At 46.4% G+C, this 25,540-nt stretch overlaps 1 protein-coding gene across 3 annotated transcripts; it reads left to right on the top strand.

Annotated features, from left to right (window-relative positions):
• The first annotated feature begins 695 nt into the window (after window positions 1–695).
• On the top strand, window positions 696–24,637 carry HORMAD2 (HORMA domain containing 2). Of its 3 annotated transcripts, none has more exons than XM_018916377.2 (14): window positions 696–792; window positions 1,502–1,588; window positions 2,938–3,022; window positions 3,796–3,940; window positions 5,513–5,576; window positions 6,549–6,585; window positions 7,805–7,825; window positions 8,513–8,530; window positions 9,817–9,884; window positions 12,812–12,963; window positions 13,486–13,742; window positions 13,891–13,957; window positions 15,300–15,361; window positions 24,303–24,637. In XM_018916377.2, the coding sequence occupies exons 3-14, from the start codon at window positions 2,978–2,980 to the stop codon at window positions 24,417–24,419; spliced, it is 1,053 nt and encodes a 350-aa protein (XP_018771922.1). In that variant the 5' UTR covers window positions 696–792; window positions 1,502–1,588; window positions 2,938–2,977; the 3' UTR covers window positions 24,420–24,637. The 3 variants fall into 3 exon arrangements, with proteins under 3 accessions (XP_018771922.1, XP_018771920.1, XP_050836702.1); XM_018916375.2 differs by having other exon boundaries at window positions 13,891–13,999; XM_050980745.1 differs by having other exon boundaries at window positions 732–786; window positions 13,891–13,999.
• Window positions 24,638–25,540: the final 903 nt, after the last annotated feature.

The raw sequence follows: 25,540 nt of genomic DNA, 5'->3' as shown, positions 1-25,540 counted from the left end.
AAAGGTCTTGGGAAAGATCAGAAAACGGTCTGGAAAAACACAAGTGTGTTTGTTGTCCTATCAGCTGGGCAAACCATCATAACTGGACAGACTGGCATTTCCAGAGCTGGGGGAACTGGGAAGGGACTGAATTGCTTGGAGTAGAGGTGAAAAGGAAAAAATATGTTTCCTTATCTGAAGGATAACAAAATGCCTGGAGATGGGAAGAATTGGTTTAGGCAGATTATTCTGTAAATAAGATACGAGTGAAATAGAGAACCCATCCTCCTTGTCTAGATTATGACACTGGCTCCAAAACACTCTGCTCTTTGTCAAGTCCCTGATGCCTTTGAGTTGGGATGATACCAAGTCTCCCTTTCCCTAGAAAAGTTCCAGAGTATTCTAAGAATGTGGATTTGAGTAACTTCAAACTGCACCTTCTTTGGAGTTATATACTGCTAATAAACCCAGTATTTTACTATAAAGTGATTTTAAACAGGTATGATACCACACTACTGCCCCTGCCATGGCTGTGCTTTTGCAGGACTTTGTCCTGCCCGAATTCCTGGGACAGGAGCAGATACGGAAGCAAGGACGGGGACAGAGAGGGAGGCAGAGACAGATACCGGGGCAGAGCAAGGGCAGGCAGAGCCGTGCGAACAGGGGCAGGTGCAGGGCAGGGTGAAGCCTCCGCCCCAAGGGTGAGGCCGCCTCCACCGCCTCCACCGCCTCCCGCCCTCAGCACCGCCCACGCCCGGGGCTCCGTCGGCGCCGTGGCCGAAGGAGGCTGCGGAGCCGGAGTGGGCGGTACAGGTAGGGGAACCGCCCGGCCGGACTGGGGCGGGCTGAGGCCGTGCTCTAAGAGAGCCCTCAGCATTCTAGGGGCTCCCGTGCCCCAGGAGGGTCCTTTCGCTGGCCTTCAGCTCCTCAGGGAGCTCCTTATGGGGCCCCTCGGCGCCTCAGGGGGCCCGGAGCTCCTGACGGACCCCTCAGTGCCTCAGGAGGTCCGCCCGTGCCTCCCGGCGCTTCCCAGCGCCTCAGGGGAGCTCCGAGCACCTCGGGGACCCTAAGCACCTCAGGGAGCCCCTCTCTGCGTCTGGGGCTTTCCCCAAGCACCTCAGGGAGCCCCTCTCTGCGTCTGGGGCTTTCCCCAAGCACCTCAGGGAGCCCCTCTCTGCGTCTGGGGCTTTCCCCTCACCACAGGGCTCCCTCAGCGCCTCGCGGCTCCCGCGCCTCGGCCCCGCCGCCCCTCGGGTCTCGGGGGTTCCTCACGGTGCTGCTGTGTGAGGAGCAGGACCCAGCCCCGTGTGCACCCCGGCCGGGCCTGGGCTTCCACTCATAAAACCCGCCAGGAACCTCCCCAAAAAAGAAAACCCATCTTCGGAGCCGTGGCTGCTTTTTTAAGGGCTGTGGTGCCTCACCTTTCCAACATCAGGCACAAGGGGCAGAGTGAGGGCTGCAGGGCTGAGGGTGTCTGGGAGCAGCCGGCTCCTGAGGATGCAATTTATCTTTTCCCTTTCAGTACTAATTTGCTGATACTCAGTGATAAGGTGGCTGCAGAGTGGGGGAGCGTTGGAGTCCCAGGAAAGCTTCTGTCCTTCCAGCCCTGGTGAGAGACACTGATGCCAAAGTCTTGTACCTTGTACCTGAACAGCTGGGCTGTAATGGGTCAGCTTGGCTGGGTCATGTTTCCTCCTCAGTAAATCAATATAAATGTGGTATGGTTTATAAAACATGTTTTCTTACATCTTTGTCTCACCTAAATCAGCTTTATTTAGTTAATAACCTCACGTTGTAATTACAACATCTTTGTCTGCTTTGATTTCATTCCAGTCCTGCTCACAGTGCCTGGGTTAAAAAAAAAATTTACTTTGCTAAAATATTTAACACGTTAAAAATTTTGCAGGTGTGTATTTGTTTAAATATACTTTTATAGCTGTAATCTGTCCTGATTACTAATGAAATGCTAAATTTAGCATAAAAGCTGTCACCGTGTTCTGATCAACATGTCTTAATGACTGCCAACAAATGGAAACGATGCTTCCACAGGAAAGAAAAAAAGGCACAAAAGGTGCAAATGCAGAACAAGGTTTGATCAGCTGAGTTAATAAAAGGCTGCATTAGGTCAGGAGTTAAATCACCCTGCTGTGTTTGTGCTATTACTTTAATTGTTACTGGGGAAGTCGAGTGGCTGTGGACACGGCAGCATCCCTCTGGGACCTGTTGGTGGTGTTTCCTTTCATTAACATCCCCCATTTACAATGAGATGTGGAGATCTCCCAGCAAATCATTTTTCAAACCGGTTAAGGCAGGCCTTGTTAATTCCAGCTAATGGAAGTTTTTAATCAGGATTGTCAGATGGTGCTAAATCAAGCACCTCACTCAACTGAGAAACATGGAATATCCAGTGTGATTGCCTGTTCCAATCAGCTCTCCATTCTGGTAAAATGAGTATTTTCCTCTTCAATCCAGGCTTGTCTAACTGAAACAATTGGGAGTCTCCCTTTTTTTTTTCACCTTTCAAGGTGTCCCAGAAGAATTATTCCTTTATTCTGGCCAAGACCGATGTTAGCACGTTTCCTGCTTACCCTTGCTAAGATATTAAGTGCTATTGGCAGACCTCCAGTTCTTTCACATTCCCCCTTCACACTCTCTAATGGTTGTAGGAATTAACATTTGTGGTTTGGAATATGAGAAATGCATTCTGAAGTGGCACCGACTGACACCACGTGCAGTTGTGGCCCTGAATTTCAAATACTATTGATTGTTTACCAGTGAGCAGGAGTTTTCATGCTCTGCAGGCTCAGTGCCATGGAGTGCCCTTGGTTTGCTTTGCTTTACCTGTCCTTCCTGGCAATTAGCTTTCAAACTCTGAGGAATTTCATTCTTACTTTAATATGGATGAGAAATAGCAGTAACTGTGCTTTCTATGTGTTTCATGCCTTCTTTATTTTTCAGGTTTTAGTTACAAGTGGAAGGCAAGTCTTTGAAACACAGGATGGCTGCTCAGCAGCTACTCAAGCAAAAGAAAAAGCCCTCTAAGGTAAAAAATTAAAATATGGTGGTGCAGACAATCTTAGCTCTTGGTTTGGGGCCTGGCACGCCTGTGCCTGCGGAGGTAGGAAACCTTTCTGTTGTCTGCACTGTTCTTAGTTGGATTAATTCCAATTCAGTGAGAGGCAGTGTGGGGCTCTGACATGATTTGACTCAATAAATCTAGGCTCATTAGGTGTGCACAGAGCTTTATTAGCAGGAAGAACAGCAATAAAGTAATAGAAGAACTAAATTTAGTGCAGTGTCCACTGCATTGTTCCTGTTGGCATCACACAGTGTGTATTTACTGTAGCTCCAGGTGCTGTTTTACAGCTTGGAGTTAAAATCACTCTGTTGGCAGCTCAGGCTGCTGTCAGAGCTCAAAGCAGCAGCCTTTGATACAGCAGTGGTTGCCACACCAGCCCTGGGCTTGTGTGACTCCACAATTAAAACTGCACACCTTTTTTGAAGGGTGGCTGTGTGTTAAGTGCCAGCATTGGTGCAGTGGAGGGGGTGGGAATGTGATAAAGGGGAGGGCACATCCAACCAGTGCACTCTGCATCTGGGTAATGATGTCAGATCTATTGAACTCTGCTCTTAAATCATTTAATCCACCCACCTCACACACGAGTCTTCCCTGCCTAGCTTAAACACCAGAGAAACCTTAAAATTTCATGTTATATTTCTAAGTTACCCTCTTCCCACCTGCTGAGACTTGTTTCTAAATATAATCTGTGTTACACTGAAGAAGGTGCTATTTCTGGCCTTGCCATGCTTTTCCAGGAGGCAGTGCTGTTCCCTGAGAGCATCACCACAGAGCAGCAGTCCCTGGTGCTGGTGAAAAGGCTCCTGGCCATCTCTGTGTCCTGCATAACCTACATGAGGGGGCTGTTCCCAGAGAGCTCCTATGGCACTCGCTATCTGGATGGTAACACCTGCACTTTGTGCTGAGGACTTCTTGCTACTCACTGCATTTTATCTATAGTCTGCCTTATGTGTTATCTTCTGGCTGCACATGTGGGTGACATCACTTTGAGTGGGGGTTGGCTACAGATTCTCAAATCTTCTCAAGTCTGGGTGCAGGCAGAACTTCTGACAGAGAGCATGGAAGACAACCTTGAGCTCCTGGCTTCTCTGTTGGTGTTCCTCTTGGTTTAGAGTCATTCCTTGGCATTGCCAGCCCCATGAATCAGGTCTCAGAGCCAGGAGAGTGACTTAAAACACAGAAAGTCTTAAAAATTTACTCTTACCGGAGTGTTTTATTTTCTTTTGGATCTTTGAACTCATGAAGTTCACATTTCAAATTTTCATTGGGAGGCTGAAATTAGATTTGTCCATTTTCATAGAATTGTGGAATGGTTTGGGTTGGATGGGACCTTTTAAAGACCATCAAGTCCAACCCTCTGCCATGGTCAGGGACACCTTCCAGTAGACCAGGTTGCTCCAAGCCCCCTCCAACCTCACCTTGAATACTTCAGGAATGGAGCATCCACCTTCTCTGTGGGCAACCTGTGCCAGTGTTTTACCCACCTCATTATAAAAACCTGACTTATGTCTAATTTAAATAATCCCTCCTTCACTGTAAAACATTGTTGGTATTTGGGGTTTATTTCTGTGAAAACTATCTCATCTCATATGTGCTTTGGGAATCAGAACTTTTTAAGGAAAAAAAAAGAACTTTCAGAACCAAACTCTTGTCACGTGATTCCAAGAATTAGTAATGATTTGATTCATGAATCTCTTTATGATCATTCGAGGTGTGAATTGTCCCCATGCATTCCAGTCCATTTCTCTGTTGTCTCTTATGGCATCATTTTCCCTGAAACATGTTCATATGTACTTGGTAGATTTGGTTGAGGGCACAGAAATGCCAAATTGGTTCTTGATCTCCTAACCCTGAAAAGCCCCTGGTCAAATGTCAGGTCTGTCTAGTGCCTTTTTGATGAGGGGTGTTGACATCTGGCCTGCTCCCATCTTCAAGGGCCCCTTGGTCGAATCCTAAGGTGTTATTAATGCCCCTTTTCACCTGTAGGACAGGTGTCCCTTTTGCCATTCTGAATGCTTGGAAGACCAGGTAGAAGGGGCTGTGTGGAAAAGCTTCACAGAAAGTGTATTGTAAGCACAGTCCTTGGGACATCACTTCACATGGATGTTGATGAAGTCTGAATGCAGAAGGGAAGGTGTTAGGGAGTAGTCAAGGATGGAGTGGAGAAGAGGAGGGAGGAGAGATGAAGCTGCTGGTGTTCTGTAATAAAACTGCAACTCCATCCCTTCTTCTGAGAGAGCCCAGGGCTTCTGAGGAAAGCTCTGACATTTGCAAACCCAGCAATAAGCTTGTGTCAACCCACCTGGGACTTGGTGGAAACCCAGCATTTCCGCTCAGGAAGGACCTTCAGATAAAGCTTTTATCCAAAAAAGGGAGGATGGAGAGGCTTAGTTTCAGTGTTTGCCCAAGAACTGTGATAAGGATTGTAACTATGTGCTAAATCTGGTTTTGCAGACCTCTGTCTAAAAATTCTCCGAGAAGATAAAAGCTGTCTGGGATCATTGCAGATAGTCAAGTGGTAAGTGAGTAACAGCGAAACCAAGACAAGATTGCGCTGAGTAGGAGACATCTGCCCCTGCATTCTTCTTCTTCCTGAACTGGAAAACATCATGCCCTGGTGCCAGGGGAGCTCCCACTGCAGCTGGGGGTGCTTGGCCCCTGTGTAAGCAGGACAGAATTAGTGACTGAGATCATGTGAGTTCAAGGTCTGTGGAAGTGTTGGCTGCAGTGAGCTCATGGTCAGGCCTCAGAGCACATGTGGCAGCAGAGGTGCAGAGAGAGGGTAAAGACTATCATGAGATCCTTTCTGTTGTGTTTTATTTTCTCTAGTTTCACTTGATAGGGATTCTTGCACTTGTTTTTAAGTATGCACAATATTTTATCTCCCTCTCTAAGAACCCCACAGTTTTCTTCAGGATGTATTTCACAGTTGGCATGTTCCCAACAAGCAGAAAAACTGTCCCTGATGTGCTAGGGAGATACCTTGCTGCACATCCTTTGACTCCAAGAGTAAATATCTGGCCATTGATGCTTCAAAGAATATTTACTACTTTGAGAAAATCCATTACTGTAAACTCTGCATCAGATAACAAAGATTTACAAGACCAGACATGTTCAGATTGAGCCGAGCTCTGTACAAGGCTGATGGGAAAAGAGCCATCAAAGCTCTGGCTGGGGAGCTGGAACAGAACACTGAGCAGGGACACACTCAGAGCCAGTCTTTGGCCTCCAATCCTTGTCTTTGTCAGGATTCAAGCAGGCTCTGGGCTGACAGGATAATGCCCCAGAAGTATAAACAGCACACAGATGCAGAAAGGAGAATGCCGCCTTCAGGACAGACCTGAAAAGGACTTCACAAGTCCCAAATGTTGGTTGTGTTGACCTAATTCCAGAAAAAAAAGCCCTTTAACCTGCATCTAATGATTATGTTTACAGATCAGGAGATAAATATTGCTGGTTAGTATTAACATGGGTTTTTTTTCCCTGGCAGGATTCAAGGTTGTTTTGATGCTTTGGAGAAGCAGTATGTAAGTGTTTTTTTCACTTTTTATTAGTGTCCTGTTTCTTCATAAAGTAAGGACAAAACTATCCTTCCATTCCTGCTGTATTTTGTGTTGGGATCTTTGATGCATGCAACAACTTTTACAGCTGTGGGACAGGGGAAAGACCTTGCCCTGAGTATGAGATTTGGGATTTTAAGATAAAATCCTGTCCACTTTTCTCTGGGCTCTCCTGGCTCTCCATGATGTGGGAACCAATTTGCAGCCTGCAATGGATTTTCTTAATTCTGTGCTCTACATTTGTGTTCTCTTACATCTGATAGAGATCCTGCCAGGCAGAGCTGAGATCTGGATCTCCTGCCTGTTTTTGTTTTCTCGAGAGAGGTTCTGTGCTTCTGCTGTCCTTCATCTCCTTTTCCCTAATCTTTCCCGTTCATTTCATGTTCTCTAACCCTCCTGGCTTTTCTCTCAGGCTCAGAATTTATCCCTTTTTTTTCCCCCTTAATTCACCAAACAAGGTATTTAACTGCTTCCAGGACAAAACCAGCTAGCAAGTGCTCATATTCCTTGCTGATTTTCACATAAAAACTGCCCTGCACAGGAAAAAGCACCAGTTGCTGTGCTCTATGTCAGCACTGTTCACCAGCCCAGCTCCTCCAGAGCAGGTGGAGCACTGATTGTTCTGGCACTGGTGACCTGTGTGCACAATTAACAGTGTTGTGAACACAGTTTAGTGCTTGCTGACAGTTCTAGGAGGTATTTAGCACTTTGTTATTCATGAGAGACATAAATTAATTGTTTGACAAGGATTAAGAAAAAACTGAGGGATTTAATGCATGTTATAAGATTGTTTTAAGGGCAGTCCCATGTGCAATTCCTTGATAGAGCATAAATACCTTTGGGGAATTTCCTAGCAGAAAGCAAATATTAACCTTCAGTAGGGATGGGTGCTCTTGTGAAAAGTTTTAAACCAGTATTTGGGGATTTGTTTGAAAGGAGTCCCAAGGGAGATTACTGAGCATGGAGTTGTTTTTTGGGAAACTGTGTCAAGCCAGGCAAACTGGCCACTAGGTGTTGCTGATGCTGTGCTGGGAAGAATCTGCAAAAAGGGTTTTGACTCCTGGTTTGTTGAGTGTATCTATTCCTTCTCCCTGTGTAGGCAGTCGGGGTTTGATAGGACTTGCTTTTCCTTGCCCGCTAAGGTTAGATGTTGATTTTGTGTTTTGTTTTGGTTTTCTCTCCTTAGCTACACGTGGCTGTCCTTGCAGTAAGTAAATGAATACAAAGTGGTTTTCTCTCCCCTCCCCTGCTTGAAAGAGATACAGAGTCAAGGTTGTGTCAACCCATTTGTGCCTTTTTTAAGGAGAAGCCAAAATGTGTGTGATTTTTAATAGAGCTGTGACCTTTCTTAGATACAGTAAATGTAGAGTTCAAGGCTGCATGGGAATGTTTTTCTCAGCATGTCAGACTTCTGACTGAGACCTTATTTGTCTCCTTAAACTCTGAGAGTGATTCCTATCAGGGAGGCTGCCATGTGCTCTCCATTTCCCCCTGCAGAGGGGTCCTCCTTATTAATCTGGTCCTGGAGAAACCACACACTGGTGGTTCCCTGGGCAGCTGTTGGCCCCAGTCCCCTGCAAAGCACCAGGAGCTTTGCTCACCATCTACCCTGTGCATCATCTGAGCAGTTAAATCCCAGGCATCCATAGCTGCCTGTGAGGGCTGGAATGAGAATTAACCTCATTCCTCCAGTATTGCACACATGAGTGTCTTCACCTGTCTTTGAAGTGGTAAGTATTGACTGCAGATAGAGGAAGGCTCTTTCCCAGCCATTCCTTTGTCTGATCCCACACTAAAGATAGCACAGTCTCTGCTGTAAACTGAAAAAATCCTTGTTAGTTACTGGTTCAAGTTGTCCCAGGGAGAATGTCCTCACTGTGCTTTCTTGTAACAGATTTACACCAATCCCGAGGTAAGAAAGAGTCTTAATTAAATCTTTGAGGCAGCTGAAGGCATGGGTGAGTACATTTGTATTCAGAGTGGAGTGGAGGCTTAAGTCCTACCCTGACATAGCTCCTTGGTGACCCCATTTCTGTTCCTGTGCCTTCACTCCAGAGTGCCAGCTCAGTGAGCTGCACTGTGATCAAACACCCGACTGAGGGCCCACCAGGGCCTCAGGCAGCGATGTTAGCAGACAACTAATGGGCATGTTCACAGTTTTCTTTTCCCAAAGAGAAAAAATGGGAAATTCAACATTATTCATTTGCAAACCACCTTTTTAACAGCCTTGATGAAAAGAGCTGGTCTGTCATGCAGAGAGGTGTAGGGCAGAAGTCAGGAATCCCTTAAGACCCGCATGGGTGTTTTGGGTGGTGCCAGTCCTCCTCGGTGTTCCCTGTTGTGTTTCTGTTTGGTTTCACCTGGAGGGTGTGATCCAGGAGTGGGGGTCTGCATCCACACTGGGGATCAGAGAACAGCTTCAGAGCCTTTGCATCTGAACCTGGTTCTAGTTCTGCTGTGTGGCACCTCAGAGTCTGGGGACAGAGCGGGAGCTGAGCCATGCCAAGGCTGGGATTTGCAAGGAAAGCTCAGAGTTAAGAGCTCAGCTGAGCTCCTACTAATCGACCTCATTGTCTGCGGAAAAAGTGAATTATAGGCATGGAATTGGTGTACAATAGACCCTTTCTCTTGGGGGGAAGCTGTCTGTTCTTCCTAATTGTTTTATTCTCTAATTCTTTTAAATGGAAAATCATCCACTATTTTTGTCTACCTCAAAAAGAGTCCGAGACCAGTGAAGTTCAGCTATTTCCCATGCAATATTGTTTGGATTTCCCTGGGGGAAGAGTCCTCCAGGCTCTTGTCCCCATACAGAGCATGGGGCCAGGCTTCCTTGTGGCACTGGTCACCTGTGCAGCTTCCCAGTTTTCCTTTAGCAAGGGACGCTGGGAGGACTGGCCAGCCTGGAGCCTTGCTAGAGACTGAAGTTGGAGAGCCAGGCCCACAGAGGAAGTGGAAGGAGGAGGCAGGAAGTTTGTAATTTTGTTGTGATTCTTTCAGTGCTAGGTAAGATTTAGCTGTTAAGAGAATTTGCCAAAGCCTGTGGTAGCAATTGAGTAGAGTTAAAATTGTCAGCATGTCACTAGATTAATTCTGTGGCAGAATTACTGGCAGAGAGTGTGAAATGACTCTCCAAGCTCAGGACAGATCTTGTTTCTCAAAGTGATCCATTTCTGCTTCTCTCTCTTGTTGCATCTCTAGACAGTCACTGAAATGTATCAATTCAAATTCAAGTATAAAAACAAGGTGCCTCAGATGGATATCAGCAGGTAAGGATTTGGGTTGATTTCTCAGGGTTACACTAAAAACTGTATTGAAGTATTAAGAAGCTGTACTTTATGATTGCCCAGAGAGGTTGTGGACTCCCCATCCCTAAAAGTGTCCAAAGCAAGGTTGGATGGAGGAACCTGGTTTAGTGGAATGTGTCTGTGCAGATGGCAGGGTGGGGAGGAGCAACATGAGCTTTCAGGTCATTCCAGCCCAAACCATCCTGTGATTCTGTGGTTTGAGCAGGTCCAGGTCATTAAGCAGATGTAAATACCATCAGAGTTGAGGATATTCACCTTACAGGGTATGAACTGCTGGGAAGATGAGCTGAAATGCTCTTTCATAGCACCACGAGGCCCTCAGAGTACACCTGAGCCAAGGACAGTTGGCAGAAGTGGTGCCTCATCAGGGAGGCCATGCAGAAACCAGCCCAGATGTTGAGCCTGCTGCTGTCTCAGCTAACAAGTGTTCTTGCACTTCCACCAGGCAACCTCATGCTTTCAGATGAAGCTTGCTCGGGTTTGAGCCCTTTCACCATGATCCTGTGCCCCGGATTTTTTTGTCCCTTGAGCATTTGCATACGTGTGTTCTGCTTGAGCAGCCCTGCGTGGGTGACCTGAGAGAACTTTCACTTAGGGTGCCTGAGCTGGTGATTCAAAACATGTGGCAGGAAGTAGCAGCTTTTTTGCCTCTTTTTGGCACTCTCTGTTAGATATTTAAAGCTGTATTTAGTAGGCCATAATCCTGTGGAGCTTCAAATAAATGGTATCAAAGGCCATTTGCTATGACCAAAGCAAAGAAAAATAATTAACCTGTTTTTACTTTGTTCTGCAGTTGGCACTGGTAAAAGATGGATCTTGGAACCTGTCTGGACAGCAAGAGAGCTCTGCTGTCTTGTGTGCTCCTCAGGAAGCTCCTCCCCAGCACTCCTGGAGTGTACCCTTAGCTGCTCTTTCTCTAAATACATCCAAATAATTTTCAACCATAAGGCAAAACTATTTTCTTTTGGGCAAATCTGAATTATCTCTGGAATGACTTTTTGGCTGTGCCTTCCATTTCTACTTCAAAGATGCTGTCCAGTGTCCTCACACTGAGGGGAAGAGGAGATCTGGGATTTGAAGGATAATAGTCCTTGAGTACTTTGGGGTTTTAATCAGCCTTACTCATTAATTCCTAGAAATAAAGAGAGTCCCCACATGGAGCTTGGGTGTCCTTTGTGTCATCTAGGGAGAGGCCAAGCCATCTCCCTGTCATGCTTGAATGTGCTCTGAGGCTCCAGAGCCTGTGGCACTGGATTCCTGGGCTCTGTTTCCTTGGGGATTGGCAGTGTTGTGGCAGGCTCATGCGTGTCTCTGCAGTCTTTAATAATCCAGAGTTCTGGCACAGATCAGGGACTTGTGTCATCTTTGCTATCAGCTCCTTCAGCTGATAATGCTGCCTTTTACACCTGCAGCAGCTGCCCTGTGCAAACTCGGAGTTAATCACTCTGGGAGAGAGGTTTTGTGAGGCTGCAGCATCACATCCAAGGGGTAAGGGGAAACTTTCTCCTAAATGGTCCCTGCCTTATTTTAGACGGATTTGGGGGGAATTCCTTGCCACAGATCCCACTCCTTCCAAGGTTCTCTTCCTTATCTTCTGCTTTTTGACTCCCTCCTGCATCAAATTCTCAGTGTTATTCCCATATTGAAGTAGTGCTTGACCTGTTAATTCCTATGGACATCTCATTTCTTTTTTTCTTATGAACTTTCCTTTTGCCATTTCTGATCTGCTAATCCCACAGTTTGTAATGGTGATGGGTATTCCACCTTAGGCACTGACAGCATTTTCCTCTCACTGTACGTTTCTGAACATGCAGGATTTAATCAAGGACCACAGAGCACATCTACTACCACAGAGTTTGGACTTCATGATCTTATAGGTCTTTTCCAACTTAAATGATGCTGTGATTCCATACCTTGGGAAGTCAAGCTGTTCCACAGCCACCCCATTTTCATGAGCCAAAGAAGTTCAGCTGGAAAGGGGAATTGGTTTTAATTTGTTCCTTTCTGAGGGTCAGTCAGTCAGCTTTACTCTGGGATATTCTTGGGTTACTTTTTTACTGCTTTTGATGCAATTTGGGCTGATTGTGTTGGGCACCCTCCAGCCTACACATAGTGTCAGGGGTCTTCCAAAGACGTAATGAAGGAGCTACACATCTTTATGACCCCTTCTCATTGAAAGTTAGGGAAGTTCAGGTCCCTTAGTCACACAGTGATTCATCTACTCTGTCTGAAGTTGGCTGGCTGCTCTGAGTTGCTCATCTCATCTACCTCAGTTTTAATCAAAGAGAAACAAACTCCTTGGAGTGCCATTCATCCCACTCATGTCACCCATGGGTCTCTGTCTGGACTGCTGGCTTGGAGCAGCCAACTGACATTTGGATGGGTGAAGGAGGTGAGAGGAATGCCCCTTTGTCACTGCTGAAAAATGTGCCTCTGAGCTGCTTTTTCTTACATGGAATCCACTTCTCTTCAAAAACTGCAGAATGGACTTGAAAATAGCCCCTGTGATGAATCGGCATTAGATGGGATCCTCAGCTCATTCCTCTCATTCCTGAAATTGCTTAGGTGAAAGGCACTTGTTTTATGGTCCTTTGATCCAATTTAATCATGTTCAAACAAGTGAGTCATGACATTTGTATAATGGTTGCCCCAGCTCCAAAGTCTGTTCAAATGTAAATGCCAGGCCTCTGAGTTTGGAGCGGGTGTTCTGCAGATGCCTCCCCATCCCTGGAGCCTGTTTCACTTCCCTGTTTATCTGGAAATTACATAAAGACATTGCAGCTTTGTCACTGGTGGTTTCAGACAAGTCAGTGGGTGCTCTGTGTGTAATTGGATCGTGAATATTCATGACTGAGGATAACAAATCCATTATTCTTCTTCGATTGCAGCAACCACAGGGAGTTTGTGACTGGGCTGTGCAGCAAGGATGTCAAACAGGCCAGCAGGCTCCTGCTCAGGACCCTGTACCTGCTCATGCAGGACCTGGGGCCATTGCCCAATGACATCACCCTGAGCATGAAACTCCTCTACTACAACCATGGTAGGTGGAGAGCAGTGTGTGCCTTGGGGAAGAGTCCCATCAGTCTCTGTAATATGTGTGAGCCCTGTGAATAAAATAAAGCATAGAAAAGGTGAGATGGGAGAAGCTGTTGGCTGATAGCACTGAGAAATGGTGTAACCCAGTAAATCTTTCTGATGCACAGGGATGGCAGATGTTTTTAGGAAAGGTTTGAAATCCATATAAGAAATACAGCTATGTGGTGTGAAAGGGAAAAATCTTTCTTCCTTTTAAGGAACAAGCAATGTCAGGTTTTGCTCCAGCATTTTAATGGTATCTCAGCATCCAAAAGTAATTTTTTCTTTGAGCTCCCTCATAATATTTGCTCACTTCATTTTATTCTTTGCATTCTGTCCCTTCCTCCTAAAAATACCCAAGAAACCTGGAATGTTTTTAGTAGTTGATGGTACTCGAAGCTGGTTCATAACTGCTGTTCCTAAATCAGAATGAGGAGAGATGGAACTCAGTTTCCCTGACCTCATGGTGTTCCCTCTTCCTGTGCAGTCACTCCCAAGGATTACCAGCCCCCTGGCTTCAAGGAAGATGACAGCCCTGGTGACCTCTTGTTTGCTGGGGATCCCATCAACCTGAAAGTGGGCTCAGTCTCCACTGATTTCCACCTCATGAAAGTCAGAGTGACAACTGAGAAGAAGAGGGTGAAGAAGGCTGACAGCAACCTGATCCAGAAGAATGGCCCTACTGAGATCTCCCACCAAGGGCTGGACTGTGAGGAAGATGAGGAGGAGGAGGAGTGCACAAAGGTATAAAAATACCTCTATTTGATTCTCACCAGAAGAATAGAATTTATCTAGCAAAAACCTCCTTAAAAGAAATATTTTCCTTATGGATTTACCAGCTGGGTATATTTTTAAGTTATATTATTAAGACAAAACATCATTTGTTTTACAGAATCACCCTTGCCCTGTCAGAGCAGATTCAAATGAGCATGAAGGGGACATAAGTGACACCCATCCAGGTAGAAAAACAGAAGAATCTTCTTTATGCCTTGAAGATAAAGGTATAGGCTCAGTTTCAAAACTAAAGGAGCTTCTGCTCCTGATTGTATTCCACACAATGTCCTGGGTAAAGTCTTTCAGTGCCGTTAATAACAGTAGATTATTTGAGATATTAGAGGAAAAAAATTGTTCCCTGGGAGGCTGGGCAGGCTCTGGCACAGGGTGCCCAGAGCAGCTGTGTCCCAGGCTAGGCTGGACATTGGGGCTGGAGCAGCCTGGGACAGTGGGAGGTGTCCCTGCCTTGGCTGCCCTGCCAGGTGTCCCACTGATTGGTTTTAAGTTCCCTTCCCACCCAGCCCATTCCATTATTCTGTGATTCTCTAATATTTAAGTTTTGAATGAGCAAAGTTTGTCAGGCTGTTTGAATTTTGTGTCAGGTCAGACTGAACTGTAACAAAGGGCTGGTTGATTATGCTTGGTTTGTTAACAGAAACATTTGATTTTCTATCAGTATCTTTGTACCTCTTTATCTCAGCTTTTTTTTTGAGATATGGAGGAAATGTCCAGATCATCAAAACTGAATTACATTATCTCCGTGTTCAACAAAGCTCTTTTCCTTTAGCTGTTACAGTTTGACTTTTGCTAATAACTTCCATGTGGAAAAAGATGCGTTAAAATACATGAGTAAAAAAGCCTTTTCTGTGCCTTTAATCAACCCAGCCTGTGCTATACCATGCTGTTTGACCTTCGAGTCTCTGGGATATAGCCTGTGGAACAATACCATCTAGTGACAAAATGGTAAATAGCATTCCTGGGATTGCCAGGCAGTAGGATAAAGCAGCTTCCCTGCCTGTGAAATCACCTTTGCAGGTCTTCTGCAGATTCCCCGATGACTAATAAGGAATTAACTCATCCTGCCATTTTTGTTGCTCTGGGGTTTTTTACAGGATCCTCCTTCTCCAAACAGTTGCCTCATCTCATGACACTGAGGCACTTTGGACACCCCCTCAAATTTTATTGAAACTGTCTGAAAGGTTAATAAATATTAACCAGGAGAGATCTCCCCTCCTTTCCCCCACCCCTCACACTTAGGGCATGTCTAGGCATAAGCTTTGTTTTCATAGATCCAGGTTAAAAGGGAGATTATAATTGATAGAGCTGCTGCAAGCTGATGTTCAGATGACACTTCATGCTGAAATCTCTCTTTCTAGGAATAAACTGCCACTGCTGGCAGTGTCTGAGAGCAAAGCTTACACAATTTCATGGGATTTCTTCCTCAGTGGTTTAGTCAGGCTTCCAGATATTTTTTTTTTTTAAATTAAGCACTTTGCAGCTAATTTTGCTTTGCTGTTTGGTTTGCAGGTAGCAAGAAGAGAGGAATCAAGGAGACAGACAGGATGCCTTGCTCAAGGGCGTGTCAGGAGGTGAGGAAGCTTTAGTGGTTCTGAGATACTCCAGGCACAGGGGAATACACTGCCATGAATCATTGCATCATCAAAGATGACACAAAATTCACTAACATTAGTGGATTTACTGTGCAGGGTCACAGTACATAGAGACTACAGAGTAGGAGAGTGATGTAAACATAAACTGGAAGCATTTAGGAAGAAGCTTTCCGCAATCAGTTTATTTCCTCTGCCCAGTACCAGAATTTAATTCTATTCTCTGGAGTTGGTATCTCTGAGTAATGCACACAGAGCCTACCTCTGTCCCAGCCAGGCTTGTTTACCTGTGGGTGGTTTTGGATTAAGGGTCTGAAATCACTACCCTATTTTAGGTTTGAAGGGTGTATTTTTTGCCTAATATGGTCTTCACCTCTCCCCTCTTGCTTCCAGACTCTCTTTACATGTGAGTCACAGGTACCTAATGAATCCTGTCCCTTTTTGGTTACCCCTCTGGGCTAGGAAGAATTATCCCCTGGAGGTACTGATCTCTTTTTTGATGGTTGTTGGGGCAACCCAAGGAATTAGGATAGACCAGGTAGGTTGTTTTAGATAAGTAAAAGATTAATCCCACCCTGAAGGCTGGCCAGCCAAACCCTGAGTCATCTGAACCCATATTCACATGCAGAGGTTTGTTCAGTGACATGGCAAATCTCTGAATACCACCAGACTTGCCACTTGATACTCCTCCCATTCAAATTAGCTGAGAATCATGTGAGCTTGAATGGTCAGAAACTGCATCTTTACAGGATAAGTTAACAAGAGTAGGAAATTGCTACTAAAATTTTCCCCGCCTCTGTTGAAAAGAATCCCGGGGCGTCTAACCCAGACAGCAACTGCAGACTGCAACTCACCCTGTCATTCTAAAGGCATCTGCGAGGTATTTGCCTTGACTCTGGATCTTAGAAGTGAACTTGTGTGCCTAGGCTGGTATTTTTCAAACTTTAACGACTTTTTTTTTTCCGCTTTCCTTCTGATCATTGTTTATTCAGTTGTCTGTGAAAACAGGAGCCTTTTTTGTTTGCGACTCGTGGTTGCCCCACTGATTCATGCTCTGACCTTCTTTTGGGGCTGTCACGATGGCCAGCACAGCACCAGACACCTCTCTCAGCATGTGCATTTCATTAGAATTCGGTAGCAGGAGTGAGAGTGTCTGAAGGTGGTGGAAACAGCATTAGTTGCTGAAAAATGGAAGAATCACTTTATCCATCATGTGCTTCCAAAGACTTAAAAAAAATCCCAAGCCCTGGGAGATTCTTTTCTTAATGTATTCTTTGATGCTATTTTTAAAATCTCATAGCTTAGAAACTGGCTAATATTTCACCCCGTTCAGGGAAAAACAAAGTCAAGCCAGTCGTTAGAATCATCACTGTAAAGCCTGCACTAATAAAAATTTGACACTTTTTTCCATAGGAGAGGGACTTTCCCTTCTTTTCTGAAGGAAGTGGTTAAAACAAATGACCATTGTGTATTCCATGTGAATCAGGAAGCCAAGCTGGTGGGTGAAGTTTGTCCTAAAAAATGAGGAGAAGCTGGGGTGGAAGTCTGAATTCGGTGTTGTCTGACAGGGTCAGGTGTAGGTGAGATGGAGAGGAGCAGACCTGGTGGGGTGTGAGTGTGAACACCTTGTTGCCATCCAGGCACTATTAATAGTGTTTTCCAGCTCTTGGGTTGGGGTGGGAATGCCAAAATCTTCTGAACTAACTGGAACAATTTGGAGTGTCACAGAAAATTGCTGTCTGCACAAGGATTTGATATTCAAGAAGTTCTGAGTTCGAAACTGTTACCCACAGTCACAAGTTGCTTTTGGAAATGTGGGTGAGCACATTTCTGCTCTTCAGCTGGAGTGAATCCTTCTGATTGCTTGGTTACCAAAAATAAAAACTGGAATTGAGTTTATTGGTCATTATCTTGCTGACCTAGAGCTCTTCAGGAAAACCAGGAATGAAAGTATTAAAGGCTTATTTTTCTCTAATTGACATGGGAAAGGCAAAAGGATGTGGATCTGCCAAAAGAGAAGCAGCTCTTCCTGCCCAGTGAGAACTGGAGCTGGCCTTTAGGAGTGGTCACAGAAAGTCTCTGACAGAGGGCTTTGCAGGTTGGGAAAAAATTTTCATGTACTCCACTGGCTTCTTATCTGCCATCTCATGATTGATGATCCTTGGGATCAAATGAGAGATTGCCCTTTCCCAGCAGAGCATCTCTGCACTTAATCATCCAGAGTTAGGCATCATCCAGAGTTTAAGCATGTAAATTAGCTCACCTCTAGTGGTTTCAGGAGCCTTCTGATTGCATCAGCCAAGGGTTTGTCCTCCTGTGCTATCTAGGTGCATCTTCCTTCTTTCCACTGACATTTTAGGAGCTGTGAAGAGTTGGGGGAAATAGAGAATTGCTGCCCATTAGTTTAACTTCTAGAAATCTGCTAGAATTGGGTCCTGCACTGAACTTGGGATAACTTGTGAGTTCTTCAGCAAACTCTTCTATCCTCTTGTAAAGAACATCCTTGAATGTCCTTGTCCTGAAAGTTGATTTTGATTAGCTTTGTCTTCGTGTAAGCAAACATGTTGCAGTGGAATGAGTTTGGAATGGAACAGAACTAGAAGATGAGTAAAATCTGACCATGTGAACGCCTCTGCAGGCATTTATCTCCCATCAGGAAGCTGTGGGCTGGAGTTCTGGGGTGGTCCTTGGAGCACAGTCTCAGTGCACAGTGAGGCAGCCGTGCAGGGAGCCCTGGCTCGCCCTGAGCTGGGAATGGTGTGGCTGGATCAGCACAGCACCAGGCAGCTCTGCCTCCCAAGTTTCTGTCTTCATCAGCTGCTGCCAGACACTGCTCCTGCTGCTGGGCTGGCCGTGCTTGTAGACTGCTGTGGGACATGAGGGAGACAAGTGTTGACACTTGGCATTGTGTGGGCATCCCAGTGGGAGCAGGGATGGCTTGGGGGTTCTGCTCTGGGATTCACTGGCTGCTGTAGGCAGGCTCCTGCCATGTGGATCAGCTCTCCTGATGGGAGCTGTCTGCAACTGAGATGTCTGGGGAGAGGTTCATACCTAAGTGTTGTGAATCAGGGCTGCTTTAGGCCTCAGAGGACAGTCTGTCTGGCCTCCAGCTGCTGCTCCTTGTGCAGAAGACTTTGCTACCTGGCCATGTGCTCCTTCTCCGAGGGACTGTGTGGACACAGACTTTGATGGATGATGCAGTAATACCTGTCTAGTGTGCCAGGGGTCAATGTCAGTTACCTTGATATAGACCTCAGAGCCCCTTCCAGTGCCCAAAGGAGCTCCAAGAGAGCTGGAGAGGGACTTGGAATAAGGGCCTGGAGGGACAGGACAAGAGGGAATGGCTTCCCACTGCCAGAGGGCAGGGATAGGTGGGATATTGGGAAGGAATTGTTCCCTGGCAAGGTGGGCAGGCCCTGGCACAGGGTGCCCAGAGCAGCTGTGGCTGCCCCTGGATCCCTGGCAGTGCCCAAGGCCAGGTTGGATATTGGGGCTGGGAGCAGCCTGGGATAGTGGAAAGTGTTCCTGCCCATGGCAGGGGGTGGAGTGAGATGAGCTTTAAGATCCCTTCCAGCCCAAACCACTGCATAGCTCCTGTGCCCTGCTGAGCTGCAGTGTTGTACTCAGCTTCCTTCTGGCAGAAAAGGTCAGCACAAGTGTGTTCAACTGCAGAACAACAGCTTGGAGATCAAGACCTTTGTTGTCTGATTTTTCCCAGGCAAGCCACGCTCAGAAGTGCCATGACAGAAGGCGGTTGAAGGATGAAACCTGCCATGTGCAGAGCAATAGGAAAGCATTTTTCTGTGGCAATGTCATTATCTTGAACTTTCACAGAAGAGAAAAAAAGCAGCAAGGTTTATCTCTGTTTGTCTATCAAGAGAGTGTATCTGATGAGAAGTTCCCAGAACATTTTCTCCTCCAAACCAGCTGAAGCTACACAGACCCAAGCAATGAAGAGAGAAAGATTCAGAGATGAGCTTGCCTCTCCTTCCTGTGAGCTCAGGCCATGCTGGGAGGAGTGAGACAGGGAGGTCAGGAAATTCCTGGCTTCTCTCAGTTCACGTCAGATTCTTAGCTGTATCTTGGGGCCATTCATCCCTTCCATGAGTTATCCCTGTCTAGTGTGCAGGAAACAGTTTCCTAGTGATCTCTGCATGCAGAGGTGAGGCCTGTCACCCACAGATCCAGGGAGATTTAACCCTTGCACCCTCAGATTCCCTGGCAGCTCCCACAGGGACATCTGCGGGAGGACGTGGCGCTTCCGTGCTGGCTGCCACTCCATGTGTTCCTGCTGTGCATTCTAGCAGCCAGACCCTCTGGAGAAATCCACATAAATTTAGGTTGGACACATCTAATATCCCATGAGGGGCTGCTGGGTAGCAGCCTCATAGGCAGAAAGAGTGTCCATTGTTCTTTTCCCCCTCAGTTACAGAGTTGGAATCAGGATTTTGGGAAGTGATTGTGATCCAGCAATGAGAATGTCCCTCACGGAAGTGGACAGTGTGATTGAGGGCCCTGGAGGAGATTAGCAGGAGAGGTATTGGTAATTTTGTCTTCTAACAGAAATTTTTGTGGGATTATTTTTTATACTCTGGAAAGATCTGTTCATTAATCCTTTAAAAGCTACAAGATACACGAGGTGCAGAACAGGGTGTGAGACAAAAGAGTGGCACTGAATGACAAAGAGCTGAGGAAAAGGAAGAAGACTGGTGATAGTCAATGATGTGGTGGTTTCCTGGGCACAAAAACGTGGCAGCTTTCCACAGCAGCACCACACTGAGGGTCCCTCATTGTTCCACCTGCATAGGTTGGCTTTCATAGTAACCAGCCTGATGATCCTCCTGCACAGATGGAAATCAGGAGGGATCCACTGATGTCAGTGTGACCATGGCACTGGAAACTGATGGGAGCCCAGTGCTGGGGTTTAACCACAGAGCCACCCCTGCACAGCCACCGGGGTCAGCAGGGCCAGCTGGGGATCAGCAGGGCCAACCAACCTGCTCAGAGCATGGGGAAAGGGAGAGCCTTCTTCGGGACCCAGTGCTCTCAGGTGGTGAGTATCTGCAAGGAAGGAGGCTCCACAACCTCCCTGGCTGACTTTAGCCACTACTTGGTGCCCTCACAGTAAAAAAATTAAAAGTTTGTCCTTATGTTTAAATGGAATTTCTTGTATTTCCCTGGAAGTGCTCAAGGCCGAGTTAGATGGGCTGTGGAGCAACCTGGGTAGTGGAAAGTGTCCCTGCTCATGACAAGGGAGTGGAATGAGATGAGCTCTAAGATCCCTTCCAACACAAACCATTATGGGAATCTCTGATTCTGTGTTTCAGTTCGTGTCCATCCCCTCTCATCCTTCCACTGACACCTTGATGTGTCCTGTGACCCTGGGATTTTGCTGTGCTTTGGAGCACAAAGCAGCCAGCTGTCAGTAAGCAGGCAGGAATTAGGTCTTAGAGGATCAGTCTGAAGAGTCACCAGGTTGATTTTTGGAAGTGACAAGAGTTTGCTATGCTGTTGAGTCAGTGGTAGCTGCAGCTGAAATCACAGGATGCCTCGGGTCACTCTGATTAAAATCCCTGACGATGAGAGTCCTGCACACAGGCTGTGTTGTCCTGACACCTGAGGGTCACTCTGCCTTATTTCAGCAGCTCAGTCTTGTATCTCAGCCCTTATTCTTCCAGTTTGCTCGATGGAACTGCTCTTCTTTTGACATTCATGTGCTTGTGAATTTGTGGGGATAGTTACAAGGTACCAAACAAAACCCTCCATGTCCTGGACAAAGGGAACTCTTCTGAGGACATAAAATCTGCCAAGTGCCAAACCCCAGCATGGGGCAGCCCAGGGACAAAGAGGGACACAGCCGAATGCTCTTGTGCAATTTTAGCTGTTCTGCATAGGATGCCTTGGGAAGCAAAACACATGTCAGGAGAGCTGTAAATCTTCTTCAATTTATGCTGGGAATTTTTGGCCAGAATATGTGGGGACACTGGGGATTGCAAACTGCAGAGCACAAAACCTGGGTCCTGATTGTGTCCATCTAAGAATAGCAGTGTGGCTCTGGTCTGCTCACTCTGCTTTGTCCACCAGTCTGCCTTGGGAAGGCTTTAATCTAAGTCTAATCTATTTTTAGCCTGATATCTTCTCCAGACAACTCGCAGCTGTCCTGTGAGTTTTATGCCAGAAATTAGTAACACTTGTATGATTCACAAGTTAGCTGCAGTTCTACGGGAAAACTCCTGCTGCAAAATATTGCTTTTTTACACGTAGTAAAACAGGAGATTCACACTCACTCATGACCCAGACCCTGAACTCTGCCTTGGACTCAGAGTCAGGAGGTCATGGAGCTGCTGCTGCCTTTGCTGCTTGCTCTGGTCTTGTCCCACCTGTCAGCATGGTCCCTTTTTGGGGTGAGGGTGCAAGGGGCTGCACCTTGTCCTACCTGCTTTTACAGCTCCTGGCTCATCCGTGGGGCTGAGGTTGTGTATGAGGAAATACAACATTCTCACAGCCCAAGCTCTGACATCAGTTATTCAAGTGATGCATCCCAGTACGTGGGAAAAATTAGAATTAATTAACTTCTGGAGGCTTTGATTGTATGTTTAATCAATGGGAGGGATTTCCTGCTTCTCACCACACCGTTGAAGAGGTTTACTTTCTGCTTTAAGTCAAATAAGTACGTCGGATCTGACTTAATCCCCTTTAGAGCAGCTTTTCTGGGGAAGAGGCTGGAGTGTTTGGTTAAGGATGGGAGCTGAAGTTGGACTTGGGGTCTGTTCCTGGCTCCGAGTTCCTACGTGAGCTTGGGCAGGGACAGGCCAGGACACGTTGGCTGCGGTGAAATAGCTCTCACTGTTGACATCTGATTCATTGAATGGGTGAATAGTGCTTCTCTAGAGCTCTCCATGGCTTCCTTGTATGTTTTCACTCCTCATCTCAGGTTCCTGCGAGGTGCTCGTGCTGCCTGTGGTAAAGGGCAGGAGAACTGAGGGGAGCTGGAGTGCAAGCAGCTGCTCATCGTGGCTATTTCTCCACCTTACAAGTATCCCATCCATGCAGGAAATTCTGGAGGAATAGCAAAGGGGTTAAACCTTCACTGAGTAGCTTTCTGGGCTGTGGAAGATCCATTCCTCAGCAGAGGAAATTAAAGAACCAGCTCTAGCTTGGTTTTGGCTAAAACAGGAGAGCTGCCTCATCCACGTGATGGGTCTGGGACACTGGGAATTGTGCCCCTTAGTTGTGTGGCCAGCAGGATAGGGTACAAACCCTGCAGCTGTGTTAGCATTGCAGAGGTTTGGATGCAGGGTTTCCTCCTTTGGGCCCTTCACTTCAAAAATAGAAGGAAGCAGACGGGTTAAAACGATGTTAGGGAGAGGAAGGTAAATAGCTGCCAAAAATGCCAGTTGGAGCAGCTGAATATCAGGTGAGGAGCTGTAACACATGGCTCTGTCCTCAAGCAAACACACCTTGGGCAGCCTTGGAAAGCTCTGTCAGCCTGACTGCACAGGGTGAGGGAGAACCTGCCCAGCCCACTTTGGCACATTCTTGTTTCTCGGTTTTTAGGGAAAGGAAATTGTACTTTTGCATTAAGCAACATTGTGTGGCTCATAATGAAGAGGAGGGAAGAAAAACAAATTGAAACATGATAGAGAGGCGAAGGGAGGCTGTTGCAAAGCATTTTGCTGTTAATCCCTAATCAGAGCTATTTCACACATTAGAAAGCCCATTGCTATGCAGAGATTGCCGAAGCTTCATTCCAAGGTCAGATGGAAAGCCAGCCTTGGTGACGTGAGCGGGGAATTCTATAATGACCACATCTTGTAATCTGGAGACCTTGTGCTCATCCCCGGGATGTGTTCTGGAGCAGCCCTTCATTAACTCCTTGTGCTTCCCCTGCTGCAGTTCCGGGGTTCCTCGTGCCTTGCAGTGACACTAGAGGGAGGTACTCCTGTTTGGGAGCAGGAATTCTCTTAGCACTCCTTTCCCTCTCTGTTCACCTCACTGTCATCCAAGTGAACTTTGTTTTGGAGGAGAAGCTCTGTGCTGTGGTGTGTCCCCTCAGCTCAGCTCCAGTGAGAGGCCACATTGCCAGACTGTGCTTTGTCCCTTCTGGGTGGGCGACAGCACACATTGCTCTCAGCAGCTCCAGATTATTGTTGTAGAAATGCAAATATGTGACATGATAAGGAGGATAAGTGAGTTTGTCCCCTGGCACAGCCAACACTTCAGCTGTCGTCCTGGCTGTCCATCTCCCTGTGGTCTGTCTGAAGTGTCTGTTCCATTGACTCACTTATATTCTCACATATATTTATCTGTGGTTTTTAACCTCTTGGGTCGCAGGCTCAGAGTATTTCTGGGAGAGGTTTGTGTCTTTCTAGAGGGAAGTTAAGCCTTTTGGGAAAAAGTTTGCTTGGCTTAGTTATTTTTCACAGACTCACAGGTAGTTTTGAACCCTGAGATTGACCAGCTCACACTGAATTCCCTGATGTACAAATGGAGGGACTGTGTGTCTTCTCCTGAAGGGCTGTGACAAATTTCACCTAAGTGCCCCCTGCTTTTCCATATGTTATAATTATCTGAGGTTGGTTGAGAAACAAATGCCCTGTCAGCTATTATATTCCTCAAGTATCTCCTTGCTCCTGCTATTTTCTGACAGTGATGGGGAGATGGGTCCTGTTCCCCTTGCCACCAAATCCATTCCCTGTCCCTGAAGCTGAACCTGTTGCTTGCACAACTGTTACATTCCCAGCTCCATCCAGTACTCCAGTTTTGGTTCTTTGCCTAATTGCTTTTCTGGAGAACAGGATCACACTGAGTAAAGCCAGGAGGATCCAGGCACACACATGACACTTTGGAAGCTGTACTTTTTAACTCATGTTGCAGGAGCGTGCCCTGTGAGAATGATCCCTGTTTCTGATGGTTCTTACAGATAAACCTCCTGAACCTTGCCTTCAGCCAGGAAGAGGTAATAGGACCTGAGAAGAAAAGGAAGGTCAGTGAACCAGAGAAGCTGCCTCTGAACAGCAGGAAATTATGTTCTTTCTGACACACAATACATTTGGAAGATGTGAGTTTGCATTGTCATCTGACTGGTGCAGACCAATGTTTAACTCTTCCTCATCCCACGTGTATTTCTGCCTGTTTATTTGTCTCGTGAAAAGTCTGGATTACCAAGAGACAGCAAGCACCAGAGCTGCCATGGCATTGCCAACCAGCTGCACTTGTTTGATGTTCTTAAGCTGAGAATTTATCATTCCACATGAATGGTGTCTGTGTGCTTCTTTCTGCCTTTTTCCCTCCCACCCCCTGCCCCTCACCAAATAAATCTCCTCTTCTGGGGCTGAACTGTCCTGTCACCCTGATTTAAGGCATTATTTCCAGATGAACTCTGAGGTACCAATGCCAGCAGGCAGCATGTCTCACGATCCACCACCCTGTGCTTAACTTCATCCTTTCTGCTGTTTCCTGGAGCTTAGTTTTTTTTTTTTCAAAGGGGTTTTATCTCTATTGAGTACAGAGATAAACTAATCTGTACACATTTTCTGCTGGTGCTGGATATTTAGATTTTTCTTCTGACTCTGCAAGTAGTGTTGCCATGACTGTATTATCAACTTATTTCTAAGTCAGCACCCCACCATGTGCCGAGGGGCTCAGCAGTTGTGTGATATAAATAGTGTAGCAATATACCCAGTTTAGAACCAGCTGTAAGAAAGATACCTGGTGGCTGCAAATACAGGTAGGGAGAGCCACACATGACAGGTATCTGATCCATAGAGTCTGGAGCTGTCATCTGCTGTGGCAGTATCCAAGACGGGCTGCAGACATCGGGGCCCTTCCTTCCTGCTGAATAGTGATGTTTCCTTGCCTAAAGCTGCCAGGAGATGGGATTGATGCATCTCCGTTCTGCTTTGACTTTGCTTGACCAGAAAGTTGAAAAGCCTGAGTTGAAAGCCAAGGCTGGACCTGCCTGACTGAGCAGAGGTAATGCCCAGACTGAGCCCCCTAAGATGTTCTGCCACCCTCCTTCTCCAGGCAATGGAGTCTTGGATTGCAATCCTAAAGCCAATCTTGCAGCTGTCCCTCCTTGGCCCACAGCAAACAGACCCTGCCTGTCCCTGAGCCCCCTGCAGTGTCTGTCAGGTTCCATAGCCTGATACCTATTTCACA

This window comes from Serinus canaria, chromosome 15 (genome assembly GCF_022539315.1).
Source record: "Serinus canaria isolate serCan28SL12 chromosome 15, serCan2020, whole genome shotgun sequence".
Taxonomy (NCBI): Eukaryota; Metazoa; Chordata; class Aves; order Passeriformes; family Fringillidae; genus Serinus; species Serinus canaria.
Note: the sequence above shows the minus strand (reverse complement) of the source record. Positions and strands in the feature narration are given on the sequence as shown.